At 49.7% G+C, this 15,418-nt stretch overlaps 1 protein-coding gene across 3 annotated transcripts; it reads left to right on the forward strand.

Moving 5' to 3' along the window:
- Nucleotides 1-12,699: 12,699 nt before the first annotated feature.
- COMMD5 (COMM domain containing 5) lies at nucleotides 12,700-14,862 on the forward strand. Of its 3 annotated transcripts, none has more exons than XM_035012220.1 (2): nucleotides 12,700-12,794; nucleotides 13,786-14,862. In XM_035012220.1, exon 2 carries the CDS (start codon nucleotides 14,008-14,010, stop codon nucleotides 14,680-14,682), a length of 675 nt encoding a protein of 224 aa, XP_034868111.1. In that variant the 5' UTR covers nucleotides 12,700-12,794; nucleotides 13,786-14,007; the 3' UTR covers nucleotides 14,683-14,862. The 3 variants fall into 3 exon arrangements, with proteins under 3 accessions (XP_034868111.1, XP_034868112.1, XP_034868110.1); XM_035012221.1 differs by having other exon boundaries at nucleotides 12,705-12,794; nucleotides 13,955-14,862; XM_035012219.1 differs by having other exon boundaries at nucleotides 12,749-12,794; nucleotides 13,440-14,862.
- The last annotated feature ends 556 nt before the right edge of the window (nucleotides 14,863-15,418 follow it).

The following is a 15,418-nucleotide window of genomic DNA, read 5'->3' on the forward strand; positions in this document are numbered from 1 at the left end:
CCCCCCCCCACCCCGTCCACCGCCGCCCCCCTCCCTGGAGATGGGCACCAACAGCTGCTTAAACATGACTCCTCAGTGCCCGCACAGTGGTGGTCATATTTGCATCTTTGTTCCTCTTCTTTCTTCCAGATTCCGTAATGGGGATTGAGAATGAACCATTACTGGGCGCCTGGGTGGCTCAGTTGGTTAGGCGACTGCCTTCGGCTCAGGTCATGATCCTGGAGTCCCGGGATCGAGTCCCGCGTCGGGCTCCCTGCTCGGCAGGGAGTCTGCTTCATCCTCTGACCCTCCCCCCTCTCATGTGTTCTCTCTCTCTCAAATAAATAAATAAAAAGAGAGAATGAACCATTAGTTTTAAAGATTTCATACATAGCCGCCTGTGGAGTATTAGAAATACTCCTTCAGAATTTCCTGCCAAGACCTAAGGAAGATGAAGATGTATCAGACAACTGTCAGGAAAATGCCAAAGGGCTGCTTTGAGGAAATCCCTAACTTGGGAGAAAAGCTTTAGTGAAATGATCATGTCACAGGACAAACAATGTGTCAGAGTGACCAGGAATTTTATGACTTAGAAGAAAACTTCAGTGAGAAACATCCCAGAGAAGACAAAGCCCATAGATGTGATGAATGTGGCCAAAGCTTTAATACAATTCAGATCTTATTCTACACCAGCAAATTCATACTAGAAAAAAATCCCACAGGTGCCCTGAATGTGGGAAAGATTTTAGTCAAACTTTAAATTTTAGAGGTCAAAAAAAAAAAAAATTCACACTGGAGAAAAACCATATAAATGTAATAAATGTTTGAAAGCCTTTGTAGCTCATGCCTTACTTAACATCAGCTAATTCATAGTGAAGGGAACCTTTAGGGGTGTAATAAATATGGAAAAGCAGTCAGTCTTAACCCACAACTTAACACCAGAGAACTCACGCTGGAGAGAAGCCATTTAAGCATGAAGAATGTAGGAAACCCTGTGGTCATCTTCAGCATGGGAAAATTCATTCAGTAGAAGAATCTTATGGTTGTAAAGAATGTGGGAAAGCCTTCAGTCAGAAATCACAACTTATTCCATATCAAAGAATCATACTGGAGAGAAACCCTGTGAATGCAATGAATATGGAAATGCTTTCAATCAGAGATCGCTCTTTAGTAGACATCAGAGAATTCATGCCGGAGAGAGGCCTCACTCATGCAGAGTGTGGGGAAACCTTCACTCAAAATTTACATCTTGCTCGGGGCGCCTGGGTGGCTCAGTCGTTAGGCGTCTGCCTTCGGCTCAGGTCATGATCCCAGAGTCCTGTGATCGAGCCCCGCGTTGGGCTCCCTGCTCAGCGGAGAGCCTGCTTCTCCCTCTCCCACTCCCCCTGCTTGTGTTCCCTCTCTCGCTGTGTCTCTCTCCGTCAAATAAATAAATAAAATCTTAAAAAAAAAATTTACATCTTGCTCTACATTATTGACCTCACACTGGAGTGAAATCCTGCAAGGTAATGAATGTGGGAAATCCTTTAGTTGGGGCTCACATCTTATTCAACATCAGTGACTTAACACTGGAGAGAAGCCCAGTAAATGCAGTACGTGTGGGAAAGCCTTCATTCAAAACACACTGCATATTCAGCAACAAAGACAGGGGCAGACCCTATGTGTGTGGTGTGTGGAAAACCTTCAGCCAGAGCCCCCAACTTACACCACACTGGAGGGTTCACCCTGGAGAGGAACAGCGCAAATGTAATGAATGTAGAAAACCTTTATTCAGAGTTCATATCTTACTCTACATAAAATAAAATTCACCCTGATGTAAAAAGTTCTGTTGATGCATTACATGTGAATACCACTCATGTTTCAAACTTTATTAAATGTCACATTTATTCTAGACAGGAGCTGCACATACACAACAGATATGGGAAAGCCTATAGTTGGGAACCCCATGTTTTCTTATAGCTACACTTCATACTGGAGAGAAACCAAGACAATGTCACCATCAGATGTTGCATGCTTAAGAGATTATCGTTAATTTTGGAAATGCAGATAAGACTTCACCTGAAGCTCTCAGCCATTCCATGTCAGTCTTTACCTCACTGCAAAAATACTCAGAGTGTTGGAAAGATCTCAGGAAAATCTTGTTTTTACACTTAGAGGATTCAAAGTAGTTTGTATAAACCTTGTCTTATTGACAATTAACAGAGATTCAAGTTAAGCAGGTCTGGGACATCCTCCTGGAGACATAACATGGAAATTGATACAATGTGAACATTTTCTTTAAGGTTTATTTATTTATTTTAGAAAGAGAGCAAGAACACAAGCAGGAGAGGCGGGGGGAGGGAGAGAGAATCTCAAGAAGAAACTGTGCTGAGTGTGGTGCCTAATGCGGGGCTCCATCCCAGGACCCTGAGATCATGACCTGAGCTGAAACCAAAAGTCAGACGCTCAACTGACTGAGCCTCCCAGGCGCCCCGCAACGTGAGCATTCTAACGTATGACCTAAACACTGGTTGGTTGCTCCCAATAGCAAGCCAGGAGGGGTGGAAGTGGCAGCTCTATACCCTACAGAGGTAATTGGCAGGCCATCAGAAGGATGCCCTAGGCAATATGAGGAACTCTAGCCCAGGGAAATGTGGGCTCAGCATTCCAGGGAAGCCCAAGAGAAAAGGGGCCCTGAGTGTTGTCAAAAGAGTTGTCAGCATCAGGTGTATATAAGGCATTAACTGAGGAAGTCAGTTGAGAAGAACGAAACAGCTTCCATCCAAGTGGATGGGGTAAAGATGATAGGAAAACTTAGGTTCCTATGTTAGTTAAGGTGCTCCAGGAAGCAGGTGCCGAGATGAGAATAAACATGCAAGGATATTCCTAGGAGAAATATCTGTGTAAGAGAAAACAGGGAGGGAATCAGGACAATGCAAATTTTACCCAGAGTGAAAAAGAGAAGTTTGGGTGAAAGCATTCCAGGCTGCCAAGCAGTCTAAAGAAGGGTCAGCAAAGTTGTCAGGGAGTCCTTGAACCAAAGCCAGCTGTCAAAGGAGTCCCAGTCACCCCCAGACAGTGCCTACTGTTCCTGCGGCACTCAGTTGTCGGCAGGGAGTAGCCTGCAGGAATCATTGCCTCAGCACTGACACGGCACACTGAGCAATGAATTTTACGACCTTAGTTCCGTTTCCTACAGTGGGAGGTCTGCAAGGTGCCTTCTCATGACCATCACTGTGCACCCCTTGTACTCTGTAGTCGTTGCTATCAGTTCAGAGATCCATGCTCTCCAATGGTCTTTCTTCCTGAGATGAAACTCAGGTCAGTGGGATGAACAGACTCCCAGCACTGAAGTTGATCTCCCGGCAAAAAGCTCTCACTCTCCACGGGGCGCCTGGGTGGCTCAGTTGGTTAAGCAACTGCCTTCGGCTCAGGTCATGATCCTGGAGTCCCAGGATCGAGTCCCGCATCGGGCTCCCTGCTCAGCAGGGAGTCTGCTTCTCCCTCTCCCGCTGCCCCCTCTTGTGCTCTGTCTCTAAAATAAATAAATAAAATCTTTAAAAAAAAAAAAAAAAAAGCTCTCACTCTCCTCTCCATTATCCACTATAAAGTGCCCCCACCCTCTCTTGTCAACATGGTAGGTCTTGGCTCACCTGGTGATGTGATGCAAACCTTCATTCAGAAGGGTCTGAGCCCCTTACACTTGCACCCTTCTTAGCTGAGCTGCCATTGTGTTTGTTTACAATTCTTGTGGGGTGGAGGGAACCAGGAGATGCCCCCAAAAACAATCTGGGTCTAGACCCCGGGATCATGACCCGAGCCGAAGGCAGATGCTTAACCATCTGAGCCACCCAGGTGCCCGCACTTACACCCTTCTTAGCTGAGCTGCCATTGTGTTTGTTTACAATTCTTGTGGGATAGGGGGAACCAGGAGATGCCCCCAAAAACAATCTGGGTCTGGACGCATTCCTCCCTGCCTCCTTTGTATAACTGTAGCCCAGCCCCCTGGCGATCAGGATCCAATTACTCCTGCCAGTCAAAATTGCCCTGGCAGCAGTGATGGCTTGTTCAGCGGGACCCTTGCTGCATCCTCTTGGAGACCAGGGCATCCAATTCTGCAAAATCCATAACTGTGGGCTTCCGAAGTACAAAGCCCCAGTTGAAAATGGGGAGTTATGGTGAGTAGGACCACTCCTGCTTCAGCGCTTAGATTCCCAGACCCATGTGATCTTTACGTTGGAAGCACAAAGTATGATTTAATGCACGTGTCCCAAAGGATGGTGATTTCTCCAAACTTAGGCTTCACCTGACCTATTAGAAGGCCAGTCCAGTATTCTGTGAGGCCAGCTGCCTCTGGGTGATATGCTACAGGATACAACCACTGGGTCTCACACTTCCTTCACTGTGAAGTGGGTCCCCTATTTGGTTACCACACTAGGTGAGATTCCATGCCTGTGGATGAAGCAATCTGCAAGCCCCAGGTGGTACTGGCTGAGGTTGGGCAGGTAAGGAAAACTCATGCCTGGAATCGGTCTCCATCTCTTCCAGGATGGAAGCGGCCTGCCTGATGTAGTCAGGTTGTTTCCCACACGTTGGACAGAGGGGGCAGCTGCTAGACAGGCCCCGTCACAGGGGGAGGGCCCATTTCTGTTACCACAGTCACTTTCAGGTACCCACTTTATTGGCTCCAGAGTGGCTGGCTAATGTCCGGAGTTCTCTTGACTTCTTAGTTGTTTGGTGCCTCTTGTGTGGTGGATGCTTTCTGGTTCCGCTATAATACCCAAATCTGCACACCCCATGCCCACTCCTATGTCCTCTACCCCAGACCTCTTTGTTCCCAAGCCCTCTTTTCCTTCTAGGCCCCCGACCAGACAGCCAAGACCTGGCACTGCCCGGGAATCTGTATATTCTCACCACAAGCCACCTGGGTTTCGACACGGGCTGGATGAGCAGGTATATGGCACGCAGCCCCGCCCGTTGGTGACCTCCCCCCCCACTGGCTTTCAAGGCCACCCTGTGTGTGGCTGTAGCACACCTCCCCCTGCCCATTTTGACATGTGCCCACGTACTGAGCTGAGCCAGTTAGAAACCAAGTCCATTCGCTTCCTTCCTCCTTTAGCTGCTCACGCAGAAACCCCGATATGGTCATAGCTGCGAGCTGGGGGCGAGAGACATGGGAGCCTGGGCTACCTACCCGCTCAGCTTACCTGTGTCCCCTGGCCCTATTTGGGCATCAGCCTGGATGTATCATTTCCACTTTACAATGGATTGCTGCTGGGCCTCCCTAACTTTATGCCTTTGTAGGCCTTACAGACCTCACCTCATAATGGGAAGGATATATGGACACATAGCCACTTGATGTCCCATAATCAGCGTTTTTTCTCCCCTACCAGGGTCCAGGAATATGCCAAGACCCGTTTCTCACATGGCATATAATTCTCTTCAGCAGATGGCACAGCCATGCTCCAAAATCTCAGGACTCTGTCATTCTGTCATTCTCCCCATATTTTCCAAATGCCTGCATCATTGCACTTCTCATGGCATTTCCTCCCACTGGGTAATTTGGCAAGGTCACCACAGGTGACATGCTTAGCAAATGAGTCACCATTTTGTGTCAGGGACCACCTATTAACCAGGACAGTGTCCTCCTCACCAGCCAGACAGTGGGCAAAGCAGTCCCAAATGTCTTCCTGATCACCCATGTATGGTTCATTTGTGTTAGTCTGGGTCCTCCAAGACGCAGACACCAAGACAGGATTAAATATTACAAAAGAGCTGTATGAGAGAAAATAGGGAGTCAGGGAAGTTGGGGAGAGCTATCAGACCACAATTCAAGTCTGATCAGAGAGAGAAGTTTGGGTGGAATCATCCCAGGCCTGTGCCATCCAAGCAAACTTATTTTTTTTTTTTAAAGATTTTACTTAGTCATTTGACGAGAGAGACACAGCGAGACAGGGAACCCAAGCAGGGGGAGTGGGAGAGGGAGAAGCAGGCTTCCCGCGGAGCAGGGAGCCCGATGCGGGGCTCGATCCCAGGACCCTGGGATCATGACCTGAGCCGAAGGCAGACGTTTAACGACTGAGCCACCCAGGCGCCCCCCCAGGCAAACTTATTGAGACCAAGTCTGCCACCTTGGGATTCTGTGTATTCCAGGAATGGATCTGCCTTAGTGTCCCTGCCACGCTCAGTAGCTGGTGGGGACCAGCCCTGGGAGGTGTGGCCTCAGCACAAACATGTTAATAAGTTTCAGAGCTCAACCACGGAACCCTTAATTAATGACGTCCCTGTAGTTGCAGGTGTGTTACGAACATTCTCCTGGCCACCACGGTTGCCAAGCAAGATATCTGTTGCCTATTTGTGAGGAAAGGAAGAGCTCAGGGGTTCAGGAAGTTGCTAATGAAAATGTTTGCTAATGAAATTCTTGCTTCCCTTTTTCCTTCAGTCTGAAAGATACAAGTCAGGGGCAGTAATTGGGGGTCTGTGCACGGACATGTTTGGGAAGTACATGAAGGCCACATAAGAATGGCATTTCAGAGCAGGGCAGAGGGCAGCCTTGCAGTGTAGGTAATGATGGCCATGCCAGCCCCATGCAAACAAAGGGCATACTGGGGAAGTAGAGGCAGCTCCACAAGTGAAGGACTCAGTCCGACATCAGAGTCTGATTGCCAAGATCAGGTTGTTCTGAATAACTGGCTATAAGTCAAAGGCTCCACGACCCATCCTCAGGTTTGATGATTTGCTAGAGTGGCTCACAGAACTCAAGAAAACACTTTGCTGGGGCGCCTGGGTGGCTCAGGTGCCCAGTGGAGCAGGTGCACAGTGGAGTCTTTTTTTACGAGGGCACCTCGTTAAGCGTCTGCCTTCGGCTCAGGTCATGATCTCAGGGTCCTGGGATCGAGCTCCCTGCTCAGCAGGAAGCGTGCTTCTCCCTCTCCCACTCCCCCTGCTTGTGTTTCTCTCTCGCTGTGTCTCTCTCTGTCAAATAAATAAATAAAATCTTTTTAAAAATACTTAAAAAAAAAAAAAGGAAAACACTTTGCTTACTAGATTACCCGTTTATTCTAAGGAGTATAATCAGGAACAGCTAGATGGAAGAGATGCACAGGATGAGGAATGAGGATGGGGTCCTCTATGCCCTCTGAAGGTGTGATACTCTCCCCACCTCTCCAAGTACTCACCAACCCCGAAGTTCACTGAACCCCATATTTTGGGAATTTTTATGGAGGCTTCATCACATGGGCATGATCGATAATTATCTTATTTTCTAGTTCCTCTCTCCTCTCTGGAGGACAAGGGAGTAGGACTGAACATTCCAAGCTTCTACTCAGACCATTCAAGGGCACACTGAGAGTCACCTCATTAGAAAAAAAGACTCCACTGGGCACCTGGTGACTCAGTTAGTTGAACGTCCGACTCCTGGTTTTAGTTCAGGTCATGATCTCATCTCAGGCCGTGAGATTGAGCCCCAGGTTGGACTCCACACCCAGCCAGGATTCTGCTTGAGGATTCTCTCCCTCTACACCTCGCCCCACTTGTGTGCATGCTCTCTCTCTCAAATAAATAAATCTTTTAAAAAAGACACTCCTATCACCCAGGGAATTCCAAGGTTTTTTGTTTTTTTTTTTTTTTAAAGATTTTATTTATTTATTTGAGACAGAGAGAATGAGAGACAGAGAGCATGAGAGGGAGGAGGGTCAGAGGGAGAAGCAGACTCCCTGCTGAGCAGGGAGCCTGATGCGGGACTTGATCCAGGGACTCCAGGATCATGACCTGAGCCGAAGGCAGTCGCTTAACCAACTGAGCCACCCAGGCGCCCAATTCCAAGGGTTTTAAGGGTCACTCCTTAAACTCCTATCACTTTGGACACCATCACTCAGACACTCCTATCACTTTGGAAATTACAAGGCATTCAGAAGCTTGGTGCTGAAGTGGAGTCAAAGACTAAATATTAGCAGGAACTCAGGTCAGAGACATATGTATGTGTTTCTTACTATTTCACATTGGGAAGACTGTGGACGTCTACATGCAAAAGAATGAAATTGGACCTTTATCTTACACCATATGCAAAAATCAACTCAAAATGGATTAAATATTTAAACATAAGACCCAAAACCATAAAACTCCTAGAAGAAAACATAGGGGAAAAGCTCCTTGACATTGATGAATTTTTGTATATGACACCAAAAGCATAAGCAAGGGAAGCAAAAGTAAACAAGTGGGACTACATCAAACTAAAAAGCTTCTGCACAGCAAAGGAAACCATCAACAAGTGACAAGGCAACCTGTGGAATGGGGGAGGGAATATTTGCAAACCACATACCTGATAAGGGGTTCAGATTTAAAATATGTGAGGGACTCATACAGCTCAACAGCAAACAAAGCAAACAAAACAAAAAAACCCCAAATAACTAGATTAAAAAATGGGCCAAGGGCCTGAAAAGGCATTTTTCCAAAGATGATATATAGATGACCAACAGGCACATGAAATGGTGTTCAACATCACTAATCAGGGAAATGCAAATCAAAACCTCAGAGTTATTAGGGTGGCTATTACTAAACAAACAAACAAACAAACAAACCCCCCCAAAAACAAAAAAACACCCCAAAACCAACCAACCAACCAACCAACAAAAAACCCAGCGTATCTGGGTACCTCAGTTGGTTAAGCTTCTGACTCTTGGTTTCGGCTCAGGTCATGATCTTGTTTTGTTTGCTGTTGAGCTGTATGAGATCTCATGATCTCAGGGTCATGAGATTGAGCTCTGTGTCAGGGTCTGCACTTGACGCAGAGTGGGCTTGTCCCTGTCCCTCTGCTCCACCACCCCCCGCCCTGCTTGTGCTCTCTCTCTCTCTCTCTCAAATAAATAAATAAATAAATAAAATCTAAAAAAAAAAAAAAAAACCAAACAATTGTTGGCAAGGGTGTGGAGAAAAGAGAACCTTGTGCATTGTTGGCGGGAATGTAACTACAGCTGTTATGGAAAACAGTATGAAGATTCCCCCCAAAATTAAAAATCCCACTTTTGGGTATTTATCCAAAGGAATTGAAAGCAAGATCTCCAAGAAATATCTGCACTCCCATGTCCATTGCAGCATTGTTCACAATAGCCAAGATATGAAAGCAAACTGTGTGTCAACCAAGTGGATAAAGAAAATGTAACATATATTCACATATATATATACAAAGTATATGTGCTATATAGTTGTTTATATATAGTATATATATATTTATATATATACACATATACACACAATGGAATTTTATTCAGCTTCAAAAAAGAAGGAAATCTTGCCACGTGTTACAACATGAATGAACCTAGAGGACATTATGCTAAGTGAAATAAACCAGACACAGAAAGACAAATTCTGTATCATCTCCCTTATATGTGGAATCTAAAATAGCTAAACTCAGAAACAGAGATTAGAACTATGGTTGCAGGGGCGCCTGGGTGGCTCAGTCGGTTAAGCGACTGCCTTCGGCTCAGGTCATGATCCTGGAGTCCCGGGATCGAGTCCCGCACTGGGCTCCCTGCTCGGCAGGGAGGCTGCTTCTCCCTCTGACCCTCCTCCCTCTCATGCTCTCTGTCTCTCATTCTCTCTCTCTCAAATAAATAAATAAAATCTTAAAAAAAAAAAAAAAAGAACTATGGTTGCCAGGGACTGGGGGAGGGAGAAATGGGGACATTATGGTAAAAGGGTACAAAGTTGCAGTTATGCAAGGTAAATAATTTCTAGAGATCCGCTATACAGTGTAGTGCCGATAGTCAACAATACTGTATCGTATACTTAAAATTTGCTAAGAGAGTAGAGCTTATGTCGAGTGTTCTGGCTGCACATGCACAAGAAGAATAATAAAGGGGGTGGGAGGAAACTTTAGGTTTCATGGGTGAATCCTTATCCCCAAACTCATCAAGTTGTATACGTTAAATATATACATCTTTTTACGTGTCAATCGTACCTCAATAAAATGGTTAAAGTAATAGTAACAATTGCCAATCCACTCAGTAAAAAATAGGTAAAATATTTTACCAATACCTTTACAAAGATTCATGAATGTCCAACGAGCACATGAGATAGTGTGTGTCACTCGTCATTAGGGAAACGGAAATGAAAAGCATCACCATGCACCCACCAGAATGGGTGTTTAAAAGCCTGGCAGGTCCAAATACTGGCAAGGAGATGGAGCACCCGGGACTCCTTGAAACTTCTGATGAGAATGCAAAGTGATACAACCACTCCAAAAAATCAGAATCAAAAGCATGCACTTTCTCATAAAATGAAACGCACGCCTGTTCTGACTCAGCAATTTCATTCCTAACCCAAGAGAAATGAAAATATGTGCACAAAAAAACTTGTAACCCGAAAACTCACAGCAGATCTACTTAGGACGGGCAAACCCTGGAAAGACCGCTGTTGTCCCGCCAAGAAACAAACCGCGGTCCACTCAATCCACGGAACTATGAAACGGAACAGATTCTTGCTAGCAGACATAGAAAATAAAACTACTCCTCAGGTTACCAGCAAAAACAGGTTTGTCTGGGAACAGCAGAGACCCGCACTTCAGGAAAACAAACCTAGAGCAAATGAGGCGCTGTCGTCAACGCGAAGTCCGTCGGACTAAACCGGGAGCCGGAAGTATAGCGGCTCCTCATTGGCTGGGCTGCCGGGAGGAGGAAATCTTCTTCCGGGGCAGTAAAGTACTACGCATGGGCCCCGAGGAGCGGTGGGGTGTCAGCGCGCCCCCTGCTGGCCGCTTGGCTCCATGCTAAATGAGCTTTCCTTTTATGAATTTTCACACCAAGCGAACCCATCTTGCCAAAAACTAACTGGCTGTTTCACTTTTTTTTTTTAATTTTTAAATTTTTTTTTAAGATTTTTATTTATTTATTCATGAGAGACAGAGAGAGAGAGAGGTAGAGGGAGAAGCAGGCTCCCAAGGAGCAGGGAGCCTGATGCGGAACTCCATCCCAGGACCCCGGGATCATGACCTGAGCCGAAGGCAGATGCTTAACCCACTGAGCCACCCAGGCGCCCACAAATAAAATCTTTTTTTTTTTAAGATTTTATTTATTTATTTGAGAGAGAGAATGAGATAGAGAGAGAGAGCAGGAGAGTGGGGAGGGTCAGAGGGAGAAGCAGACTCCCTGCAGAGCAGGGAGCCCGACGTGGGACTCGATCCAGGGACTCCAGGATCATAACCTGAGCCGAAGGCAGTCGCTTAACCCACTGAGCCACCCAGGCGCCCTGGCTGTTTCACTTTTAAGGTCGATATGAGTAATATAAGTAGTTTGTTTTTTTTACGATTTTTTATTTATTTATCTGAGAGAGAGAGTGGGAGACAGAGAGCATGAGAGGGAGGAGGGTCAGAGGGAGAAGCAGATCCCCCGCCGAGCAGGGAGCCCGATGCGGGACTCGATCCCGGGACCCCAGGATCATGGCCTGAGCCGAAGGCAGTCGCTCAACCGACTGAGCCACCCAGGCGCCCCAGGGTTTTTTTTTTTTTTTTTTAAGATTTTATTTATTTATTTGAGACAGAGAGAATGAGAGACAGAGAGCATGAGAGGGGGGAGGGTCAGAGGCAGACCCCCCGCCGAGCAGGGAGCCCGATGCGGGACTCGATCCCGGGACCCCAGGATCATGACCCGAGCCGAAGGCAGTCGCTTAACCAACTGAGCCACCCAGGCGCCCTAGTAGTTCTAATTTTTTAAGATAGCGCAGGACCCTTTTCTCCTCCATTGCCGCCAGCCGTTCGGAAGGCTTTCACCTTGCCCACGTCCTCTCCATCGCTGCTCTCCGCTTGTCTGGGCGGCTGCAACGAAGCACCGCGGACTGGTGGCTAACAAACAACAGAGGCTGCTGTCTCACAGTCCTGGAGGCGGGGGTCTGCGATCAGGCGCCCGCACGGTCGGGTTCGGCTGAGGCCCCCCTTGCAGGTTGTAGGCTGTACCCTCACGTAGTGGAAGGAGCGAGCTGGCCCTGTGGCCTCTTCCTAAAGGGCACTAATCCTGTTTACGGGGCCCTACCCTCATGACTTAATTCCCTCCCGAAGGCCCCATTTCCAAATACCATCACATTGGGATCGGGGTTTCAGCATATGAATTTGGGGGACACAAACACTCAGCCCTTGCCTAGTCTTTTGCTTGTCACCCTTCTAATAGCATGCAAGGGCACCTCCCTGTGGCCTTTCCCTAATGGCCAACAACAGCCAACATCTCTGCCCACGTTCGTTAGCCATTTTATATCCTCCTTGGAGAAATATCTATTCAAATCTTCTGCTCATTTTAATTGGGCTGTTTGCCTCCCTTTCACCGACTTTTAAAAATAACAGCTTTATTGAGGTATAATTCACATACCATACAATTCACCCATTTAAATGTACAATTGAGACGTTAAGCACGTTCACACTGTTGTGCAGCCGTCGTCACCCACAGCCACGCGGGGGATGCAGGCTGGACTTCCCTCAGGTGGGGGCTGCCCAGGCCCCGGGGGTCTGTGCCACCGGCCTTCTTCCTGGACCCTCCTGGTCCGGCCTGGTGGATGAGGGTCCCGCCCCAGAGACCCCCCAGCGGAGACCGGGACCCGCCCGTCCGTGAAGGGCCTTTGACATCCTCGCAGAACGACGGCTGCAGGTGCATCCCGCAGGCTCTGACCCCCTTCAGCCCCTTCAGGACAAACGCCTTGCTCTGAGGACCGGATCACAGAGCGCCGGGTCCTCCCGGCGTCCTAGAGCTGCCAGGAAGGGTCTCTGCGTCGCTTCCGGGCATCTGGCCCCGCTTCCGGTGTGGCCGCGCCGCGGAGCTTCGCGGGGCCGCGTAGCCCCAGGCCGCGCTCTGCAGGTGCGGGGGCATCTCGGACTCTGGGGCACGGGGGTGGGGTCCCTCTTTCCGGGCGGAGGCAGCGGACCGCGATGTGGCTCCTTGGCCGCTCCCTTCGAGAAGCTCTGGAGGCCGGTCCGCGGCTGCGTGGGGCGGGGCCCGGCGGCGGGTCCGCGGCTCGTGGGCGGCCGCTCGGCCGTGCGGCAGGTGGCCAGGGCCTCCCCGGCGAGCACGGGCCACGACTCCAGCCGGGCCGGTCTCCGGAGGCTGCTTCCTCGGGGCCGGTGGCCCGGAGAGCGTCAGCGGGGGGCAGCACGCCGTCCTCCCGGGAGCAGGGTCTGAGCGTCGCGCGGCCGGGGCAGTGGAAGGCAGTTCCTGATGGGGGCCAGGCGCCAGGCAGTTGGGGAACACCCGCGTTTGGGCAGTGGGTGGTCGTTGACGGGCGGGGCGAGGGGGGCCCTGCCTTCCCGGGAGAATGCGATACGATGCAGCCAGTGGAGGACCCCCTGTGCCCCCGGGCTGCCCCGCGCTTCGCCGCGCCCCATTTCGCTGTGCGGTGAGGACCCTTCTGTGCTCCGCCGAGCTCTGTCCTGTGCGTGTGGCTTGGTCACCTGGGATGTGCCGTGACGTTACACCGTCAGGTACTGACCCCGAGCTTTTCTCCAGGTGCCACGGTACCTCTTGTCACGTGCCCCTCCCGCCTGCCTGTCTGGTTTCTCCTGTGCTGTGGAAACGGTGGGGACTTTCGATGGACAGGCCTGGGCTCTAGTCCTTGGGCAGTCGTGCTGGAGCCTCGGTTTCCTTGTCGGCTCCCGCGGAGCCGTCGTGCGATTCACGGTTGACGGAGCTTAGTGTGGTCACGGCTGGCAGCAGCAGTGGCTGTTAATCCCTGTGTTCTCCGGACTTCTCTTCTCCTTCACTCTTTTCTCCATTATGTATTTGAAGAACTTACGTGTCCTCTCCTGTCTTCTGGTTCTCTTCTCCTGCCCACCCTGCCTCCCTTCCCTGCCAGCTCGTCTCTTGCCGGGATTAAAGTGGGCCCATCTGCCACCTGCTCTCAGGGCACCTCCCATCACATTGGCTGTCGTAGGTGGTTCATGCTGTCAGCATCTTGAAGTCCTCATTTTCTGGCCCAGAGCACACGGGAGTCACTGGACTTCTCTTCTCCCCGCCCCTGGCAGTTGCAGCTGAGACCTTTCTTCTGGGCTGCTTGATCGAAAAGGAGGAAGCAGCAATGTCTGGCTTGGGGACTGCAGCGCCATACCTGCATTACCCTGGTGATAGCCACAGTGGCCGGGTGAGTTTCCTGGGGGCCCAGCTCCCCCCAGAAGTGGCAGCAATGCCCCGGCTCCTGGGAGACCTGGACAGGGGCACGTTCAGAAAGTTGCTGAAGCTGGTGGTCAGCAGTCTACAGGGAGAGGACTGCCGGGAGGCTGTGCAGCGCCTCAGGGCTGGAGCAGACCTGTCGGAGGAACGGCTGGGTGTCCTCCTTGCCGGCACAAACACACTGCTCCAGCAGGCCATCCGGCTGCCCCCAGCCAGCCTGAAGCCTGACGCCTTCAAGGACCAGCTCCAGGAGCTCTGCATCCCCCAAGACCTGGTCACAGACTTGGCCAGTGTGGTGTTTGGGAGCCAGCGGCTTCTCCTCAACTCTGTGGCCGGGCAGCAGGGGGCCTGGCTGCCCCATGTTGCCGGCTTGTGGTGGAGGGTGGACGTGGCAATCTCCACCAGTGCCCTGGCCCGCTCCCTGCAGCCAAGTGTCCTGATGCAGCTGAAGCTTTCAGATGGGTCGGCATTCCGCTTTGAGATCCCCACAGCCAAGTTCCAGGAGCTGCGGTACAGTGTGGCCCTGGTCCTCAAGGAGATGGCCGACCTGGAGAAGAGGTGTGAGCTCAAACTGCAGGACTGACCGTGCTTGCAACCCCATTGCAGTCACCTGGGGAGAGTTGGCTCCGACAGGTGTCCGCAAACAAAGCCTGCCCTTCCAGGAGGCATTCCTGAGATGTTTGAATGTAATCATGTCCTTGTCTGTTTAGTTGAGAAAGCTGATCTTCCCTTTTTATTGGAAATAAAGCAACTATAAAAAAAAGCGTCCTCCTGGGTGGGCATCAGACTGCACACCCTCCCCTGGCTATTGGTTTTATTACTGGGTGAGGGCACCTGCTGCTGTGGGGGGGCCATGTGTGGTTCTGGTTTGGTTGCCATCGGGTGTCCAGGTCAAGGCCTTTTTGTGGACACTGTGTGGTCACTTGGCCTGGCCTCATGTAGCATCTGCTTATTAGCTTTTGTGAACCCTTTGTTTTAGTGTGGACATCTCATTTTCCTGTCTTATATCTTTGACCTCATGGAGCCAACATTCTAGTGGTGAGGGGGAGACATTACAAAATGCATAATACAAAATGACTGGCAAAGCTTTTCAGAGGAGGGTAAGTGGTGCAGAAACAGAGCAGGGGTTGGCCCCTGGGTGGCTTGGTCTCTTAAGCATCTGACTCTTGATTTCGGCTCATGTCATGATCTCAGGGTCCTGGGATCAAGAGTCCCTGCTCAGCAAGGAGTCTGCTTGAGATTCTCTCCCTGTGTCCCTCCTCCCACTCACGCTCTCTTTCTCTCTAAAATAAATATTTACAAAAGGAAAAAGGAAGAGG

The sequence above is a fragment of the Mirounga leonina genome, unplaced genomic scaffold, assembly GCF_011800145.1.
Source record: "Mirounga leonina isolate KUSES-001 unplaced genomic scaffold, KU_Mleo_1.0 Mir_165, whole genome shotgun sequence".
Classification (NCBI taxonomy): domain Eukaryota; kingdom Metazoa; phylum Chordata; class Mammalia; order Carnivora; family Phocidae; genus Mirounga; species Mirounga leonina.